Source organism: Girardinichthys multiradiatus, chromosome 14 (genome assembly GCF_021462225.1).
Source record: "Girardinichthys multiradiatus isolate DD_20200921_A chromosome 14, DD_fGirMul_XY1, whole genome shotgun sequence".
Taxonomy (NCBI): domain Eukaryota; kingdom Metazoa; phylum Chordata; class Actinopteri; order Cyprinodontiformes; family Goodeidae; genus Girardinichthys; species Girardinichthys multiradiatus.
Window position 1 is genome coordinate 1,404,456 of NC_061807.1, and position 21,340 is coordinate 1,425,795.

General features: G+C 41.1%; 1 protein-coding gene and 1 pseudogene across 1 annotated transcript; both read left to right on the forward strand.

Annotated features, from left to right (window-relative positions):
- Nucleotides 1–277: 277 nt before the first annotated feature.
- Nucleotides 278–1,843, forward strand: si:ch211-113p18.3. The gene is made up of 2 exons (XM_047386710.1): nt 278–613; nt 1,468–1,843. The coding sequence occupies exons 1-2, from the start codon at nt 380–382 to the stop codon at nt 1,606–1,608; spliced, it is 375 nt and encodes a 124-aa protein (XP_047242666.1). The 5' UTR covers nt 278–379; the 3' UTR covers nt 1,609–1,843.
- LOC124880962 lies at nt 1,742–18,591 on the forward strand (annotated as a pseudogene).
- The last annotated feature ends 2,749 nt before the right edge of the window (nt 18,592–21,340 follow it).

Below are 21,340 nucleotides of genomic sequence, written 5' to 3' on the forward strand. Positions count from 1 at the left end.
ACAAACATTAGGGAGTATTTTCTCACTGTCATTACTCAAAATTTAACATAATGAAGAAGGTTATGCTCACAAAAGCACTACCATGTCTTTGTATATAGATCTAAATCACAACAAGTTTCTGTAACAGCGTACGTAGGCTGCCATGACAGACCGCTACTTCTGCTGTACGGTTTTATACTTCCGGGTAACCCAAAGCGAGAACCACTAGAATAAATGACAAATTGTGTTAATTTGTGCTATAACGGGCAACTTAAACAGTTCAAATATGAGTTTAACTTGTTCTGTTGTCGGCTGTCACAACAACTCTGGAAAACTGAAAAGCTAGTCAGAAACATTTTGTCTTGAACATCAACAACTTTGAAAGACCTGTCCGTACTCTATGTCGAGGAAGGAGGATCGGAAACGAGCGTGGCTAGCAGCTTTAAACCTCAAATACCCCACGAAGAGAGTTTATGTTTGCATCTTTCATTTTATCGCTAAAAAGCCCACAGAGCTTCACTCCGACCCGGAGCTTTATCTGGGCTATGACCGGCCCCCACCAAAGAAAAGAAGGCGGCTCATCTCTGTGAGCCAGACAGCTTCCAGCAACATCAACAAAACGGCCGAATTTGTTGTGAGTGAAATTGTAAATGTGGTTTGTTCCCGTTTCACATTTTAATCACGCAATCCTCAGCTTTTACTGATTTATATCTTGTGGTGAATGGTATTAGCATCAGTGCCCACTGGTTGCAGTGTTAGTCTGGATGTTAGTATGTTTTTAATTCTGTTCAATTCAAATATACTTTATTTATCCCAAAGGGAAATTAAATATTTAATTAGCAGCCAAGTATAATTTTTAAAGACGAAATGGTTGGTAATTAACTCCAGTCACATTCTGGCAGAAGTGTATATGACTTCATTTAACAGTCCCAGAATAGCTTTTCATTTAGCAACTTGGTAAAATTCAACAATCCACTTTCCAAATACATTCAAAACAACTTTGTTTTATGCAGGAACATCAATATGATTGAAACACGGGGGGAGATTAGCCCCAAGGGCTGTAAAAGTCTGGGGTTTGTATTCATAAAAATATGCTGAGTTATTAGAGGACGTTTATTTATGTTTCATTTATTTAAAACAGGTGCAGCTGAATGAAAACCTCCATTTAAACAGAAGAAGGTTAAATGTAACCAAGCACCAACTGATTTTTTAAGAATGAAAAAATAAAATCTAATATTTTGATGATAATATAACATAATTTTAGGAGGCTTAGGAACATTTCAGGGCGGCTAAAGCCAACCCAAAAACAGCACTGTTGACATTTATGATGTTGCATGTGTGTAAGAGAGTAGAATTAGAAATTTCCCTCATAAAACGTAATAAGCTAAGTGACACTTTACAGTTTCTGTTATTGTAACAGAGCTTACAGGAGTGTACATTTGATTGTATTTTTGTGTTATTCGACACGCACTGTGGATTCACCTTCAGTCATCCCAGACCAGGCCAGCATCTCCACACAACCTCCTGAGCCAAATCTGCACTCAGTCTACACACTGTGGGAAGATCCTTCACAACAAGATCATTAATACTGCAACACGTCTCGCAGTAAAGATCTCCAGGACAAGATGACTCAGTGTGATGAAGTTGCATATTTTATTCTTTAAAATGACGCACATGCTTTGCTGTATACTGGTATAGCCTTAGAGACATTTAACACTCTTGTGTCAACCCTGGAAGGATATGACAACAATGATTTTACAAATTAAAGAGTAATTGTGTAATAGGTGAGCTAAGCCGCCAGTTTCATATATCACAGAGCATGGCTAGCAAGATCATTTCATACTGGTTAGACAGACTGGAGGAACGTTTCCAACCATTAATTCCATGGCTGCCAAGAGAACCTATTCAAGCAAATATGCCTGCGGCCTTCAAGAAGAACTTTCCGAATACAACATGCATTATAGACTGCAGTGAGAGCCTTTTACAGAAACCCAAAAATCTGGGCTCGAGGGGAATCATACGGCCACTATTATTCACACAACACAGTCAGATATTTGGTAGCTGTTACACCATGTGGACTAATCATGTTTGTGTCGGCGGCATATGACAAATTTATCACAATGGACTCTGGAATATTAAAGTGCCTGAAACCTGGTGACGAAGTCATGGCAAATGGAGGTATTACAATAAAAGGATTGCTCTTTGAGTGAAAAGTTAGATTAGTAATTCCTTCTTTCACAAAAGAACATAGACAGATAACTGAGGAACAGGTAACATACATGCGTCGGATTGCAAATGTAAGATTTCACGTTGAAAGAGCAATCAGATGTTTGAAAGTTATCAAAATACTATCTTAAACTGGTCCTATAAGCATGGCTCCTAAAATAGACACGATTTTGAGGATATGTGCTGCTCTAGTCAATTTAAGAGAGGATCTCATCCTGATACAGAATAATTTTGATGTACAGATATTTATAGTAAATAATTTCCAGGTCTCCCTTTTTTATCTTCTTTTCTACACACTGAATGTTTTTGTCGAAAAACTTGTGATACATGCACATATAGTGCAATCAACTGAACATTTATTTCTTTTTTTTATTCAACCATAATGTGAAGAAACATGAGAAGTAAAACCTTCTTAAGCACTTTACTTTTTCCTTTACAAATGCTTCATCATATAGCACTGTAAATGCAACATGCTCACTAGGTGTCCAGATCACAAGTGTGACAGTCTTTAGACCTGAGCAAAACATTGTAAGCTGCACTTGCATGTAATAGCCTTTGCTTCCAGTTTTCTTCAGCAGCAGCTCTCCATCTACCAATTTGATATCGCTGCATTTCTGGGTAAGCTGCTCAGTGAGTGAAGGATGGGTTGGTACGGGACACATTATTTCTAACAGCACATCTGAGTCAATGACCCCATCAGGACTAGCAGAGAGCCATGGTTCCTGGATGCTGATAACAGTACTCATGTGAATGATGTTCATGCCCCGTTCTTTCAGTTGATTACAAGCTCTAACTTCATTTTCTTTACCATAGTTTGTTTCACAATTACCACAAAAGGAGGTGTACATGTGCTCAGATAAAAATGTGTCATTTTTTGTGTTGGCATGAACTGGAACTTTTTTTGCAGTTCTTGCTGTAAGTCTGATTTTTCTACAGTTGTACCACAAATCTGATGCACTTTGTTCTGTTGTTTCTTCTTGTAATTGTGATGCTTGATCTTCAGAAACATGAATATATGCCTGATAGAATGCCCTGCATGGATTACAGCTAAGATCAGAACTGTGTGCTTGGTGTGGCTGAAGAAATTGCTCATCAATTGTGCTGTTGGAGTGAGGTTCTGCTGATGGTGAGGCTTTGTAACACTTTCTAATTAATGCATTCTTGAGGAGGAAAAGTGGCTTCATTGGTGCTTTGCTAACACTGTCTATGAAGTATTGGTGAGTATGATGACGTGGCGTGTTTGGGAGTGTTTGTGTCACTGCAGTCCGTGAGTTCATGTTATACTGCTGCTCTGCCTTGTGGTGTCTAAAGTTGGACGTTAGGGTTTCAGATTCTTTATCATCCCTGCGTTCCACCTGCGCTGCTCATCTGTACATGCAACCCCTGTTTATCCACTGATCACAGCATTCTGGACCAGCAACAAACATTAGGGAGTATTTTCTCACTGTCATTACTCAAAATTTAACATAATGAGGAAGGTTATGCTCACAAAAGCACTACCATGTCTTTGTATATAGATCTAAATCACTGAAATAAAAACACGGGCAAGGCCACCTACAGTGAGAGCTATTGCTAAGAAGAATTGATCAATCTAGGCAGCTGCTCTTCTGTGGATGCTCCTCCTGATACTCTGAGAGCACTTTAGCCTAAACATGGATTAAACGCTTATAGCCGATTATATGTTTAATTTAAACCTAACATCATATTTTTTATTGAAATATTTTTAATCTTTAAGATGCCAGCTAATTACTTCCAGCTCAGACTTTACAACTATCACTGCTCCTCACAAAATGAAACTTAAGTTATTTACATCTCTGCTGTTTTCTTATTTCTTTTCCTTTTATGTAAATGGTCAGTTGTCTTGCATCCAGTCTGTACTTTTTTCAAATGAATATATTCTGTACAGGTCCTTCTCAAAAAATTAGCATATTGTGATAAAGTTAATTATTTTCCATAATGTCATGATGAAAATTTAACATTCATATATTTTAAATTCAATGCACACTAACTGAAATATTTCAGGTCTTTTATTGTCTTAATACGGATGATTTTGGCATACAGCTCATGAAAACCCAAAATTCCTATCTCACAAAATTAGCATATCATTAAAAGGGTCTCTAAACGAGCTATGAACCTAATCATCTGAATCAACGAGTTAACTCTAAACACCTGCAAAAGATTCCTGAGGCCTTTAAAACTCCCAGCCTGGTTCATCACTCAAAACCCCAATCATGGGTAAGACTGCCGACCTGACTGCTGTCCAGAAGGCCACTATTGACACCCTCAAGCAAGAGGGTAAGACACAGAAAGAAATTTTTGAACAAATAGGCTGTTCCCAGAGTGCTGTATCAAGACACCTCAGTGGGAAGTCTGTGGGAAGGAAAAAGTGTGGCAGAAAATGCTGCACAACGATAAGAGGTGACCGGACCTTGAGGAAGATTGTGGAGAAGGGCCGATTCCAGACCTTGGTGGACCTGCGGAAGCAGTGGACTGAGTCTGGAGTAGAAACATCCAGAGCCACCGTGCAGAGGCGTGTGCAGGAAATGGGCTACAGGTGCCGCATTCCCCAGACCTGGGCTACAGAGAAGCAGCACTGGACTGTTGCTCAGTGGTCCAAAGTACTTTTTTCGGATGAAAGCAAAGTCTGCATGTCATTCGGAAATCAAGGTGCCAGAGTCTGGAGGAAGACTGGGGAGAAAGAAATGCCAAAATGCCAGAAGTCCAGTGTCAAGTACCCACAGTCAGTGATGGTCTGGGGTGCCGTGTCAGCTGCTGGTGTTGGTCCACTGTGTTTTAATCAAGGGCAGGGTCAATGCAGCTAGCTATCAGGAGATTTTGGAGCACTTTATGCTTCCATCTGCTGAAAAGCTTTATGGAGATGAAGATTTCATTTTTCAGCACAGCCTGGCACCTGCTCACAGTGCCAAAACCACTGGTAAATGGTTTACTGACCATGGTATACCTGTGCTCAATTGGCCTGCCAACTCTCCTGACCTGAACCCCATAGAGAATCTGTGGGATATTGTGAAGAGAACGTTGAGAGACTCAAGACCCAACACTCTGGATGAGCTAAAGGCCGCTATCGAAGCATCCTGGGCCTCCATAAGACCTCAGCAGTGCCACAGGCTGATTGCCTCCATGCCACGCCGCATTGAAGCAGTCATTTTTGCCAAAGGATTCCCGACCAAGTATTGAGTGCATAACTGTACATGATTATTTGAAGGTTGACAATTTTTGTATTAAAAACACTTTTCTTTTATTGGTCGGATGAAATATGCTAATTTTGTGAGATAGGAATTTTGGGTTTTCATGAGCTGTATGCCACAATCATCCGTATTAAGACAATAAATGAAGTCAAAAAACTTTCTAATATGCATGATGTGTTTCCTGCAGATGATAAGCAGATGCTGCTGGTTGAAGAAGAAGCTCCTGTAAACCATAGACCTTGTGCTGGCCTACATGACCCAGAGCTCCACCACATAAAGGAGGAACAGGAGGAGGTCTACACCAGTCTGGGGGGAGATCAGCTCAATGGGAAGGAGGAGATTGATGCCATCAGGTTTCCAGTCACTGCTACTCCCATAAAGAGTGAGGATGATAAACAGTCCCCTCTGCTCTCACAGCTTTATCAAGACCAAATTAGAGGCAGAGCACTTCCAGAAGATATCAATGGAGGAGAAGAATCCATCAGGATAAAAGATCATGGAGATGGTTCCATTTCCTCAAAAACTGAAGACACTGAGAAGGATGAAAAGGCCGATGATGTAAAGCACCCCGTCTCTGAGCTCAAACACTTGTTAGACTCTGGACTGAAATCTGAGGACATGGACAATGACTGGAAAGACAGCAGAGCTCCTGAGTCAGATGGAAACATTAACAAACCTTTTAGCTCGCCTGAGTTTGCTGAACAATTTGTTCACCGTGGCTTTCTTCAGAAAGACATGATAAATTCAGAAATAGGATCTTTAAGCTCGCTGGATGGGAAGAAATGTTTCACAGAGAAGAAAAATGTGGAATCGCCAAAGAAAGTTCAGACAGGAGTGAAGTTTAGCTGTGAAGACTGTGGTAAAACCTTTTTTGGAAAATACAATTTAAACATACATGAGAGAATCCACACTGGAGAGAAACCTTTCTGTTGTGATCTATGTGGACAAAGATTTAACCGAAAAGAACATTTAAATAGACACATGACAATCCACACTGGAGAGAAACCTTTCTGTTGCAATCATTGTGGACAAAGATTTAACCGAAAAGAACATTTAAATAGACACATGAGAATCCACACTGGACAGAAACCTTTCTGTTGTGATCTATGTGGACAAAGATTTACTGAAAAAGGAAATTTAAGCACACACATGAGAATCCACACTGGACAGAAACCTTTCTGCTGTGATCTATGTGGACAAAGATTTACTGAAAAAGGAAATTTAAACACACACATGAGAATCCACACTGGACAGAAACCTTTCTGTTGTGATCTATGTGGACAAAGATTTACTGCAAAAGGAAGTTTAAACACACACATGAGAATCCACACTGGACAGAAACCTTTCTGTTGTGATCTATGTGGACAAAGATTTAACCAAAAACATCATTTAAACACACACATGAGAATCCACACTGGACAGAAACCTTTCTGTTGTGATCTATGTGGACAAAGATTTAGCCATGAATCAAGTTTAAGCACACACATGAGAATCCACACTGGACGGAAACCTTTCTGTTGTGATCTATGTGGACAAAGATTTAGCCATGAATCAAGTTTAAGCACACACATGAGAATCCATACTGGACAGTAACCTTTCTGTTGTGATCTATGTGGACAAAGATTTAGCCATGAATCAAGTTTAAACACACACATGAGAATCCACACTGGAGGAAAAATGGCTGAGGTTTGAAACAAACAGATTATGGTCACTGAAGAGTCCAAAATTTTTGTCAGCCTCAGATATATGGCTACAACTCCTGCATTCAGCACCGTTAACACACCTGCTAATGGATACAATTTGTGCATTAAATTTGTGCCTCATTAAGAAAACAAAAACTGCGTAGTTAAGGGTTTTCATGTTGAAGAAATGTTTGAAACAACTGAGATGTTACAATACCAACAGCCGGATTTTGTTTTGATATATTCATTAAAGTTTATATATAGAATAATACACTACCGGTCAAAAGTTTTAGATATACTTTCTCACTTAATGGGTCTCTTTATTTTCATGACTATTTACATTGTAGATTCTCACCAAAAGCAACAAAACGTTGAAGGAAAACACATGGAGATATGTAGTAAACACAAAAATGTGAAATAACTAAAAAAAAATTATATTTTAGGTTAAAGCTTTATTTTAGGTTTACAGCTTCTATGTAAGCTATAACTTCTATAATTTTAATTAATTAATGATAATAATTCAGTCATCACAGCAATGGGCGGGTACTTTTAGGAATCTAAAATATAAAAAAATTGCTGCATGAATTTGATGCCTTTAGTGAGAAGCTTTGTACAATGGAAATTGTCATAAACATAAAAAAAGTGAAAGTGGTTCTTAAACATTTGACCAGTAGTGAATGTTAAATGGAAATTTTTATTTTCAATAAAATATCAAATATATTAACACATAAAAGTGCTGAAAACTGATACAAGTGAGTACCTGTTGAAATTCCCAGGTACCAAGTATTGGTACCGTATCGGTTCAAATGTGAAATGTACCCATCCCTAGTCAGGAGAGGGTGATCAGACTGCATTTAGAGGTCTTGTCATTTTTAAATAAATATATTTTGGAGCGTTACCATTTTTTTTGCCACAGTCAATGTATCTGAATAATAATCTCAGCCCACACATTGCTCCTATGACACAATGACTGCACATCGTTTTTATGCCAACAGCAGCTTTTTTTGTATAACATAGGTGATGCAGAAAATCCTTCAATGGCAACTGTATGTCGTGCTGTCAGGGATGTTGCTGTTGCTCTTAAACTGTTACTGTACAGCTGAGGTGTCCATGGTGTCAATTAAACATTCAGTGAAGTCAGGTTGTCCTCCTTAGCAGAGTGTTGCGTGTCCCTACCTGCCACACAGGACACCAGGGTTTAATTCTGTGTAAAACGTGTGTAAAAAGTGAGATTGTTTTATTTGTTTTATATGATATTGCACAGTTTATCATCTACTCAACGAGTGTTAACATTGATTCTGTCATCTGACTATGCTGCACCTCTCATTTAATTAATTTGAGTATGCTTTGTTGATAACCACACAGTTTGTTCAAATGTATATTTAATGTTTCCTGGGTTTTATTCTCCTTTACTATACAGCCTCTTTTTGTGACTCCAGTTTTTCCCGATTGGTTCTTATAGCGTTTATTCTGTTGACTCTTTCTATGGTTTCTAGTGATGTATGAACCTGGATCATTTCATTATCTTTTGCTTTGTTTCTGACAAACCCAAATTTCCCCCATTGTGGGACAATAAACGATTTTCTACCCTATTCTGTATTAAATACTTGTTGAAGGGGGTCGCTGTCGAGTGATGAGCAAGTAGGACGCGCTTGCTAGTGGCTCTCGCAGATTTTAAGTTTAAAACGTCATTTCAACAAAGCCATACGAACGAAATTTTGGGAATTTATCCAGTAGCAGTTTGAGAACGTTGGTATGAGAACGGACACGTTGGCAATGTCGAGAAAAAAATAAAGCAACACACGACCTGGATGAGGAGACAGGCCTGCGTGAAGCCTCGGGCTCGACTACGGAGATGAGAGCCGGTGAAACCGCCCAACAGACTGATAATGATGTGCTAAAGCCTATACAGGTCCTTCTCAAAATATTAGCATATTGTGATAAAGTTCATTATTTTCCATAATGTCATGATGAAAATGTAACATTCATATATTTTAGATTCATTGCACACTAACTGAAATATTTCAGGTCTTTTATTGTCTTAATACGGATGATTGTGGCATACAGCTCATGAAAACCCAAAATTCCTATCTCACAAAATTAGCATATTTCATCCGACCAATAAAAGAAAAGTGTTTTTAATACAAAAATTGTCAACCTTCAAATAATCATGTACAGTTATGCACTCAATACTTGGTCGGGAATCCTTTGGCAAAAATGACTGCTTCAATGCGGCGTGGCATGGAGGCAATCAGCCTGTGGCACTGCTGAGGTCTTATGGAGGCCCAGGATGCTTCGATAGCGGCCTTTAGCTCATCCAGAGTGTTGGGTCTTGAGTCTCTCAACGTTCTCTTCACAATATCCCACAGATTCTCTATGGGGTTCAGGTCAGGAGAGTTGGCAGGCCAATTGAGCACAGTGATACCATGGTCAGTAAACCATTTACCAGTGGTTTTGGCACTGTGAGCAGGTGCCAGGTCATGCTGAAAAATGAAATCTTCATCTCCATAAAGCTTTTCAGCAGATGGAAGCATGAAGTGCTCCAAAATCTCCTGATAGCTAGCTGCATTGACCCTGCCCTTGATAAAACACAGTGGACCAACACCAGCAGCTGACACGGCACCCCAGACCATCACTGACTGTGGGTACTTGACACTGGACTTCTGGCATTTTGGCATTTCCTTCTCCCCAGTCTTCCTCCAGACTCTGGCACCTTGATTTCCGAATGACATGCAGAATTTGCTTTCATCCGCAAAAAGTACTTTGGACCACTGAGCAACAGTCCAGTGCTGCTTCTCTGTAGCCCATGTCAATCGCTTCTGCCGCTGTTTCTGGTTCAAAAGTGGCTTGACTTGGGGAATGCGGCACCTGTAGCCTATTTCCTGCACACGCCTGTGCACGGTGGCTCTGGATGTTTCTACTCCAGACTCAGTCCACTGCTTCCGCAGGTCCCCCAAGGTCTGGAATCGGCCCTTCTCCACAATCTTCCTCAGGGTCCGGTCACCACTTCTCGTTGTGCAGCGTTTTCTGCCACACTTTTTCCTTCCCACAGACTTCCCACTGAGGTGCCTTGATACAGCACTCTGGAAACAGCCTATTCGTTCAGAAATGTCTTTCTGTGTCTTACCCTCTTGCTTGAGGGTGTCAATAGTGGCCTTCTGGACAGCAGTCATGTCGGCGGTCTTACCCATGATTGGGGTTTTGAGTGATGAACCAGGCTGGGAGTTTTAAAGGCCTCAGGAATCTTTTGCAGGTGTTTAGAGTTAACTCGTTGATTCAGAGGATTAGGTTCATAGCTCGTTTAGAGACCCTTAATGATATGCTAATTTTGTGAGATAGGAATTTTGGGTTTTCATGAGCTGTATGCCAAAATCATCCGTATTAAGACAATAAAAGACCTGAAATATTTCCGTTAGTGTGCAATGAATCTAAAATATATGAATGTTAAATTTTCATCATTACTTTATGGAAAATAATTAACTTTATCACAATATGCTAATATTTTGAGAAGGACCTGTATCATCACTCCATGCAGAGCTAGCGCGTTTGAAGTCGGACATTTTCAACAAGATTGAGGCAGAGATCTCAGAGGTAAAGTACACCTTGAGAGGGGATATAGCTACGCTGAGAACCGAAAGTGACACAGCATTATCGGCACTTAAATCCCGAATGAGCGCACAAAACCAAGCTTTCAAAGAATTAACTGACGCTGCTAACGACACTTCAGACACAATGCTGGAAGACAAAGTTAAGGGTCTCTCTGGGCAAGTTGAAGCACTATCAGAGAAATGCCTTGATCTTGAAGGCCCTTCGAAGCGACAGAATCTGAGAGGGGCCAGAATTAAAGAGGGGAAGGAAAATGGCCTAAAGCCAAGAGAGTTTATCTCTGTAAGATCATATTTCTCCTATTTTAGCTTCCCTTCATTGGCTCCCTGTTAAATCCAGAATATAATTTAAAATTCTCCTCCTCATATATAAAGCCCTTAATGATTTAGCTCCATCATACATCAGAGATTGGATTGTTCCGTATGTTCCTAACAGAGCACATCTTTCTCAAACTGCAGGTTTACTGGTGGTTCCTAGAGTCTCTAGAAGTAGAATGGGAGGCAGATCCTTTAGTTATCAGGTTCCTCTCCTGTGGAACTAGCTCCCAGTTAGTCCATGAGGCTACTTTTAAGGCTAGGCTTAAAACTTTCCTTTTTGATAAAGCTTATAGTTAGAGTGGCTTAGGTTATACTGAGCTATCTCTGTAGTTATGCTGCTATAGGTTTAAGCTGCTGGAGGACATAATGACCACTTTCACCCTCTTCGCTACATTCTCACACTACTCTCCAATTTTGCATTATTTGCTGTTATTTCAGATTTTAACTTTTCTGTCTCTTTTCTCTTCCTAGAAGCTACACCTGGCCTCACTCTGTGTCTACCTGTGACACCTTTCTGGAGAGGGGAATTGTCCGAGCTTCTGCTGGCAACAACTTAATGCTCACCCTCTACCGATGATCCACATAGCCGTCTTTTAGTGTTTATCACTTTCTCTCTCCTAGACATGGCGATTGACTGAGCTTTTACTGTAACTAATTATATGTGCTCTCTTCCAGACTCTAAACTTTAAAACTGGCTCAGAGTTTATCTGTTCTTTCTTGCTAGGTGAAACGACTAAAGGAGCTCCATCCATTAACATTTACTTTTCCTTCCCATAGCACGTACTCCTGGTTCAATGCTTGTGTGTTGTTTTTGTGTCTCTGCTCTGTTCTCTCAAACCCCAAGTCGGTCGTAGCAGATGGCCGCTCACACTGAGCCTGGTTCTGCTGGAAGTTTCTTCTTGTTAAAAGGGAGTTTTTCTTCTCCACTGTCGCTACATGCATGCTCAATACATGGCACATCTTATTATATCCCTGATCTACAAAAAGACCTAAAAGATCCACAACGAGATGCAATGTTAGCAGATTACATGATGAAGACATTACGGTTTAGAGACATACAAAATGCTAATAATCTGCCAAGTGATGTTTCTGAAGCCCTACAGGTTCCTGGTGACGTGAAAGAAGGTGACTGGGTGCTGATGAAGACCATTAAGAAGAATACGTGGTCTGATTCAAAGTGGGAGGGTCCATTCCAAGTGTTATTGACAACTCCTACTGCTGTGAAAATTCAAGAGAGGGCTACTTATACAAAGCACACTGTAAACAGGTGAGCCTGTCAGTCTTTCCACCCACAGGCTGGAAATGAAAAAGTCTGACTACAAAGGGGTTGTCGCCATCTAGTGGAGGCTTTGTCTCAACGTCAGTGAAGAAGCCAACGATCTTTCCTAGCCCTGAGGGGTGAGAGAGAGACTGACAGGTAAATCTAAAGGAAAGATCTCTGATTGTGTTAATAATATCCCAGAAACCTTCACAATCTCGTAGTTTCCAGAAATTAAAGAGGTGGATAAATGAAGATTTCATTGGAATGTTTATATAAGATATTAATCACTTCTATGAGACTAACAGGTGGTACCAATATGCAAAAAATTGTAAACAAGTCCAGAAACATTTCTGGTTGTCATGTATGCACTGAACTTCCTATCTTTTCCAGCCAGCCCAGGTTGACAGCTAGATCAGTACCAGCGCCAATAGATGAGTGTTTTATCAGAAATTGTGTTTCTGGTGTCAGTACCAGTTTCCGCGTGGTAATGGGTAATGCAACATTCTACAACTGTGATGTTACAGAGTATAAACAGTTTAATGTTACAACCCCTGTGTCCAACTACGTGGAGCTTCTTGCAGGTTCCTATTTAACTCATTGTGTCGTGGGCACTGGTTCCATCCCAGTGGAGACTATTCCAATGCACATGTGTAATACGACTTACTATTATCCTTCCCACCAAGCTGGACCAGGGGTGAAGGTCCATGATGTAAAGGGCACTTATGCAATAAATGGATTTCACTGGATGTGTGGAACTGCCATTTATTTGCAGTTGCCTCCAAGTTGGAGTGGTGTTTGTGCACCTGTTCACTGATCACACTTATGTCATTTCAGTTCAACCTTCCCTAAATAGAAGTAAGAGGGAACTCATCCGTGTGAAGCCACATGACAGTGTGTGGGAATCAGATGTTCCTGAGGAATTCAGGCATAGATCAACACGAAATAAGATTTTGCTAAGTTTATTTCCATGGTTGGGAGTAGGAAAGAACATGCTTAGATTAGAAACTATAGATTATCGACTGGGACTGTTTGTTAATCCAACCACAAAAGCTCTTATAGGACTATCTACAGAAGTCACAGCTCTTCGAACCGTGGTGTTGCAGAACAGGATGGTGTTGGACCTGCTGACTGCTTCAGTTGGGGGAGTTTGTGCTCTCCTGAACGAGATCTGCTGCACCTACATCCCTGATGAGACCAATGGCGAAGATGGACACAGAGTGAGCGATGCTATACGCCAATTAAATAAAATTAAAAGGGGTATGCAGCAGGATGTCCATCCCGGCCGAGGAAGTTTTTTTCCGTGGCTTACTTCTGGACCATGGTGGCAACTGTTTTTGAAAATCCTGGCCCCTGTCATTGCTGTGTTATTGTTGTTCTGCCTTTTTACTGTGTGTTATTCCCTGTATCAGAACAATGATATTAAGGATGGTTGGAGGAATTGTTGATACAATGTTGTCCCAGGATTACCAACTTCTGGACGAGGACCAGAACTATGATGACATTATGGAGGAGGAGTCACTAAACTTAACAATAGTTTAATGTTTAATGAGGTGTATGCATAAAGCTTTTTGGAAGTGTAAACATGGATGTGATATTAAACTAATCACCAATAAACAGGAGGGAATTGTTGCAAAAATGTATATAAGTTATCATTGTTTATTTTAAACCATGTTTATGTTTGAAGTTCTACTATAGTTAAGATGATTCCTATGATTGTTTTTGAGTATGAAAAAGCGTTTGTGGAAGGTTAAGGAATGTGGTCAGGAGTGGATCAATCCCTGGACATGACAAGCTTATACCATATATGGGAATGACTACTTTTTATGTTGAAATCTCTGTACGAATTGGCTGAACCAATTCCTGCTTTTTGCTTGTAGGAATGAGTTGTAAATAAAAGGCTGGTGCAAGGATTTCTCCCTTTGTGAGAAGGAAGTCACTGTGCGGGCAGAGGACTGTCTCACCCTTGCAAGTCAAACTTGTTTGGTTCACTTGTGTCTTTTACACTTGTCTGTGTTTATCAGCTTTCTAACAGTTTTTGTTTGTTTTTTTCTGTTTGCTGGGGTTTTTCTTTACGGTGCGCATCCGGACAAGGGCAGGCTGGGTAAAAGTGCTGCTTAGGACTATTTGCATAGAAATAGAGAAGCCGTGTCAGAGATCACAGTTGGAACAGGTGTGTCATTATGACTACACATACTAACATAACAAGGAGACTCGAGATCAAGAATTTTGACATTTTGCTCGTGGAACGTTAATGGAATCAATGAACCGGTAAAGCGAGGGAAGGTACTATCTCACCTGAGACGGATCAAAGCGGATGTGATTTTTTTTACAGGAGACACATTTGAGAAATGAAGCTCACAATAAAATTAGAGCCAGTTGGATAAACCAAGTATACCATTCAAAATTTAGAGCCAAAGCAAGGGGAGCAGCCATAATAATCTGTAAAAAGTTTCCTTTTCTACATGAATCCATTATAGCAGATAAAGATGGGATATATATCATGGTCAGAGGAGTGATACACTCCATACCAATCACATTACTAAATGTGTATGGACCAAATTGGGATGACCCAGAATTTTTTAGAAATACTTTTAGTACAATCCCAGATATCTCAAGTACAAATCGTATCGGTGGGGATTTCAAATTGGTTTTAGATACCTATCTGCACAGATCATCAAATCAGATTATCTCAATCCAAGGCTGCCATTTTTTTGAATTAGTTTATTAAAAATTTCAATTTGGTTGATGTGTGGAGAATTTTGAATCCAACCGGTAGAGTATTTGTTTCATTCATGAGCTCATAATGTGTACTCCAGAATAGATTTATTTCTGTTAGACAGTAAACTTCTATATGTCTATCTGTCGTTTCTTGTTTCAACACCCCTAAGATGCATGTATTTGTCAGGTTTATTTACTTAAAATAATGATAATAACAATAATAAGAATAACAACAGTAATAATAATAATAATAATAATAGGCTAATTATACAATTAAATAATGCATAAATCTCCCTGAATTTAAAAAAAAATACTTACAGTTGATTATCACACGGTGTATTCAAATTTAAAGGATACAAATTATTAAATTAATAAATGAAGGTAGCCAGTTTGAGTGACTCGGTCCGTGGCTGTCATCAACTTCCTTCCGGTTTGTTGTTAACATCGCCCTTAGCAACCACCATAGCATCAACATAAAAGTAGTATTCCTACTACACTGCTCAAAAAAATAAAGGGAACACTCAAATAACACATCATAGATCAGAATGAATGAAATATTGTCATTGAATACTTTGTTCTGTACAAATTTGAATGTGCTGACAACAAAATCACACAAAAATCATCAATGGAAATCAAATTTATTAACCAATGGAGGCCTGGATTTGGAGTCAAACACAAAGTACAAGACAGACTCCTGTCATCTGCAGAAATACGCGGATGATTCTGCATTCGTGGGGTGGATCATAGATGGACAAGAAGATGAGTACAGGAAGGTGGTGAACCGCTTTGTTGGCATGGTGTGGAAACAATCATCTCATTTTGAACGTGACTAAAACAAAGGAGATGATTGTAGATTTTAAGAGAAACAGGAATAAGTCAAAAACTATTTATATCATGGGAGAAGAAGTGGAGGTGGTGGAGGAGTATAAATACCTCGGTGTTCACCTGGACAACAGACTAGAGTGGAGATGCAACTGTGAAGACATCTACAAGAAGGGACAGAGCAGACTGTACTTCTTGAAGAAGCTTAGGTCCTTTGGTGTTTGCAGCAAGATGCTGCATATCTTCTATAAGTCTGTTGTGGAAAGTGTGATCTCTTCTGCCATCATCTGCTGGGGAAGCAGCATCAGAGCCAGGGACTTAAAAAAGCTCAACAAGCTGAAAATGAAGGCCGGCTCTGTTCTGGTGACTCCTCTGAAACCTCTGGAGATCATTGTGGAAAGACAGATTCTCCATAAAATGAAGAACATTATGGAGAACCCTGAGCATCCTCTTCATGAGACTGTTGTACAACAACAGTGTCTTCAGTCAGAGGCTTCTTCAGATCTGCTGTAAGACGGAGTGCTACAGGAGATCCTTCCTGCCCACAGCCATCAGCATCTACAACGTCTCTTTGAAGAAACCCTCATAATGAGCTACAACAACATTTAATTTCCCTTTGGGATTAATAAAGTATTTTTGAATTGAATTGAATTGAAAATCAAAGTGGAAAAACACACTACAGGCTGATCCAACTCTGATGTAATGTCCTTAAAACAAGTTAAAATGAGGCTCAGTATTGTGTGTGGCCTCCACGTGCCTGTATGACCTCCCTAAAACACCTGGGCATGCTCCTGGTGAGATGGAGGATGGTCTCCTGAGGGGTCTCCTCCCAGACCTGGACTAAAGCATCCGCCAACTCCTGGACAATCTGTGGTGCAACGTGATGTTGATGGATGGAGCGAGACATGATGCCCCAGATGTGCTCAATCAGATTCAGGTCTGGGGAACGGGCGGGCCAGTCCATAGCTTCAATGTCTTCATCTTGCAGGAACTGCTGACACACTCCAGCCACATGAGGTCTAGCATTGTTCTGCATTAGAAGGAACCCAAGGCCAACTGCACCAGCATATGGTCTCACAAGGGATCTGAGGATCTCATCTCGGTAGCTTATGGCAGTCAGGCTACCTCTGGCGAGCACATGGAGGGCCACGAGGCCCTCCAAAGGAATGCCACCCCACACTTTTACTGACCCACTGCCAAACCGGTCATGGTGAAGGATGTTGCAGGCAGCAGATCGCTCTCCACGGTGTCTCCAGAATCTGTTACGTCTGTCACATGTGCTCAGTGTGAACCTGCTTTCATCCGTGAAGAGCACAAGGCGCCAGTGGCGAATTTGCCAATCCTGGTGTTCTCTGGCAAATGCCAAGCGTCCTGCATGGTGTTGGGCTGTGAGCACAATCCCCATTTGTGGACGTTGGGCCCTCATACCATCCTCATGGAGTCGGTTTCTAACCGTTTGTGCAGACACATGCACATTTGTGGCCTGTTGGAGGTCATTTTGCAGGGCTCTGGCAGTGCTCCTCCTGTTCCTCCTTGCGCAAAGGCGGAGGTAGCGGTCCAGCTGCTGGGTTGTTAACCTCCTACGGCCTCCTCCACATCTCCTGGTGTACTGGTCTGTCTCCAGGTAGCGCCTCCAGGCTCTGGACACTACGCTGACAGACACAGCAAACCTTCTTGCCACAGCTCACATCGACGTGCCATCCTGGATGAGCTGCACTACCTGAGCCACTTGTGTGGGTTGTAGAGTCCGTCTCATGCTACCACGAGTGTGAAAGCACCACCAACATTCAAAAGTGACCAAAACATCAGCCAGAAAGCATAGGTACTGAGAAGTGGTCTTTGGTCCCCACCTACAGAACCACTCCTTTATTGAGTGTGTCTTGTGTTATGGAAAGTTTTAGTGCCTTGCTTTCTTTTCTACTTGATACTCTACAGGAACTGACAAAAGTATTAGAACCCCTCAGTGTTGTTCCATTCTTCTCTTATTTAGTCTTAGAGTAATGGTTTCTCAGCCTTCTGCTTGCAGCTGTGTGAGATGATATGTATGCCACACTGTTAAGATTATGTCTAGGACAACAGGTTTCTCTCTCTGTTTCTCTATCTCTCTGGGTCTCATGAGAGTTACCTTGAAAACTGTTGTAGATTATAAGGAGAACATTTGCTTTGTCTAGTCAGAACGATTTGGCCGCACTACTGAGCGCATCTCCAATGCTGTAAAAAATCCTTTTCTCTTGCAAGATTATAATACAGCTGATTCTGAGTGGCAATCATCGCTCTCTGTCTTGGTAAAAACTAATTTTTCTACAACAAATGGAGACGAGGATGGGATTCCTTGACTGGGTTCTTCCGAGGACATAGGCAGGAGTGTCTGATCAACCTGGAAGAGCTTCCCTGCCTCAAACACTTTTAGTGTTAAGGGGTGGAGGACTGCTGACTCGGTGTTCTTGGAGAATTTAATTAATTATCATCAATATTAATATGCTTAAGAGTTTGATAAAAGTAACCAAAGGCCTGAAATTCAAATTATGAAAGATTCTAAATTTCAAACGTTCAAATGGTTCTAATAGACTAAAACTAAAAGCTTAAAAGAAATGCAAAAAAAAAAAAAAAAACAACAAAAAACAGTTTTCTACTGAGGACAAAGGGGATCTGGGATTTTTCCCGCCTTGGAACAGGAGCGAGGTGTATGGACCTCGCTGGCGCGGTTGATGCCGCGCTGCGCGCGGGTGAACAGTAATTCACCAGTAGAGACCCCTCCCTGTACGGTTGAGTGAGGCTCCCCTAACCAGTAAGTTAGGGGGAAGGCGATTAGGGTGCCATAAAGCTCTAAACTCTTGTGGAGACGTCTGCAGGTTTTAAAGGAATATTCCCCCCATTACCAGTAAGTAAGGGGTGTGGCAAGGCTGTCAGTATGGGACAACAGTTCAGTTTTAAGGGATTACCTCCTCCTCCCCAGGTAGAAACGTATGAAAAAATATGGACCGCAATGCAGCAAGTGCATCAATATATGGGTTAAAACTTTTGCAGCTCTATAATATTAAAAAGGACTGAGGAAACGACAATAGAGAAAATCAGAAAAAAAGACAATGGATGACAGGTATGTGAAAAACTAACTGACTGACTGACAATACTTCTGTGCAAAATCTGAACCATATACTAAACCTTTTTCTCTGCCTCTTACACACATACACACACACATACACATGGGGATTTGAGAACTCCCTGGACATTAGACACCTGCCTTCCCCACAGCTTCACTCCACCAGAGATGCTTCTTCAGCATGACCTGAAAGGGAGAGGTCCTGCCCGCCTGCCTGCCTGTTGCAGATGACAGCATGAGAGTTTCCACCAGAACAAAACTCAGAAGAAGTCTGGTAAAAAGCCCAAAACCCACCGAGATGGACAATGTTGGACCACTTGTTTGCTGAGTATTGGACTATCTGCACGTTGTTGGACGTCACTGTGCCTCTCCAATGGCATCGGCCATTTTGTATCCAGGACAGCCCGCTACTACATATCCTGTCGAGCACTGCGACTGATATGACGAGCGTCCCAAGTCTGACGTCACAAGACGCTATATAGGAAGGCCTCCGTTTTGAACACCCCGCCGAGATCGTGACCCGATCACCAACATCTGAAGCATCACCTGGAGAAGTGGATTTCATTTATCCTCTCTCTCTCGTTGGCCAACGAACAATTCCTAACTGAGGTTTCTGGACTAGGAAGGCCAGAAATTTCACTTTGCCGATCGAAGACGTGAGCTTAACACGTAACTAAGAACACGGAGTTTCGAGGAGTCGAACCGCTACCGTGCTTCATCCCAAGTCGACTTTGATGGTCAGATCATATTTTCCCTTTTTGCCAAGAAGGCCAGAAGACAAAGACTGACCGTTTTTCCTGAAGTTAATTGTGGACGCACAATTAACCCCTTTCCACCTTTCCTCGCTCAATCCCCCCTCCGCTCAGAAGGAAGACGACTTCAAAGTAAAACCTAACCTTTACTTTATTTCTTTATTAGAAGGCCTGGGCAGGGTCAGAGGTTGTAGAGCGATCAGAATCGCTAGTTAGAATCTAATGTGTTCTGAATGATATTTGCATGTAACCTTGTTTATTGAAAATTTGATGTACTGTATTGATGTCTGAAGCTGCTGCGCTCCTAGCTCTGTGCGTGTTTTACCACTTGAGAGCCCGCGCAGGTGCGCTGTGAGACTGGACTGCTGAAATAACCTCATGGTGAAATTCCCCATTTTCCTTTGTCTCCAACCTCACTGTTCGTCGATTAAACAGTGACATCTCCGGCAATAGTTATTGATTATTACGGAGTATTTAACGGTTGTAATTGTCAAAGGTGTTGAGCCACAATTACAACACCAGAAACATCTCTGGTCTCGATTCATAAATGGGGATTTTGGTTAAGAAATTGATTTGGTCAAATTATGATTTTTATTATAATTATTGATCAAGATTAATCAATCAATAATCATAACTCACAACAGCAACAATCCATGCTGTTTGCCAGAGCCAGAACAGCGTTACACTGGACTCATCTTGAGAGCACATCTTATGAAGACAGAGGAGAAACAGGCTGGAGCAAAGTTTTCCCTCCCTCCTGAAGAAGTTAAAGTGGAAAAGGAAAGAGCAAATGTCTACCAACAGGCCAGGGGAGGGCCTGGGTTTTTGGACTGATAGGGGACTGTATGCCACAACAGTCCGACTCTGGAGCGGTCAAGAAACTGAGGGGGGTAACGTACAAACACACACATTTGCAAATATCTTTTCTGTTTTTCTGCAATGAAGAAAGCTTATTAACTGCTGCTGATGTGGTTTTGACATTGACAGATGTAACAAGAGGTTAAATGTTATTCCTGTGTTAAAGAGATTCTTTTCCAAAAGGGTCATAAAGTAATTGTTTTAGAGAAACAAGTTCTCTCTCTCATCATGGTAGATTCAGGGTCAAATATTGCTACTAAAAGTCCTTAAAAGGCAGAGGAATTTTTAAACACCTCCAAAACTCAGCAGTAACCATGTGTTTTCTATGTCAGCTTCAGGACAGATCCCACTGAGGGGCATTTTAAAGTCCATCGCATGTGTAACACCTGATGGACTCTCCTTCAGGTATTGTTTCCTGTTGTCAGTGTACCCCGTTAATCTAATGGGTAGAAACCTCTGAGAATAGGGTTAGTTTTACTGCAGAGGGTCTCCGTACAGTCTGACACAGTAATTCCTGTGGGGTACAGCTTTGGCCACAATCGTTAACTGAAGCTTGAATGGAAGGTGCAAATTCATTGTTTTCACAACAGCTGCTGGGAAGAGGTTAAATTAGCTGGTCTGTGTTGTTTTATTATAATGTCTACGGGAGAAGAAAGGGGAATTCTTCACCTTGTACCCACAACTTTCCCAAACGTTCATGTATAACATACGGATGGATTCTTTAGCAGCAGAAAGGGAGTGGCAGGACATGAGAATCATTGGACATCTTGAAGCACACCGGCGTACAGTTGAAACTTCAGCGATGTAAACGTC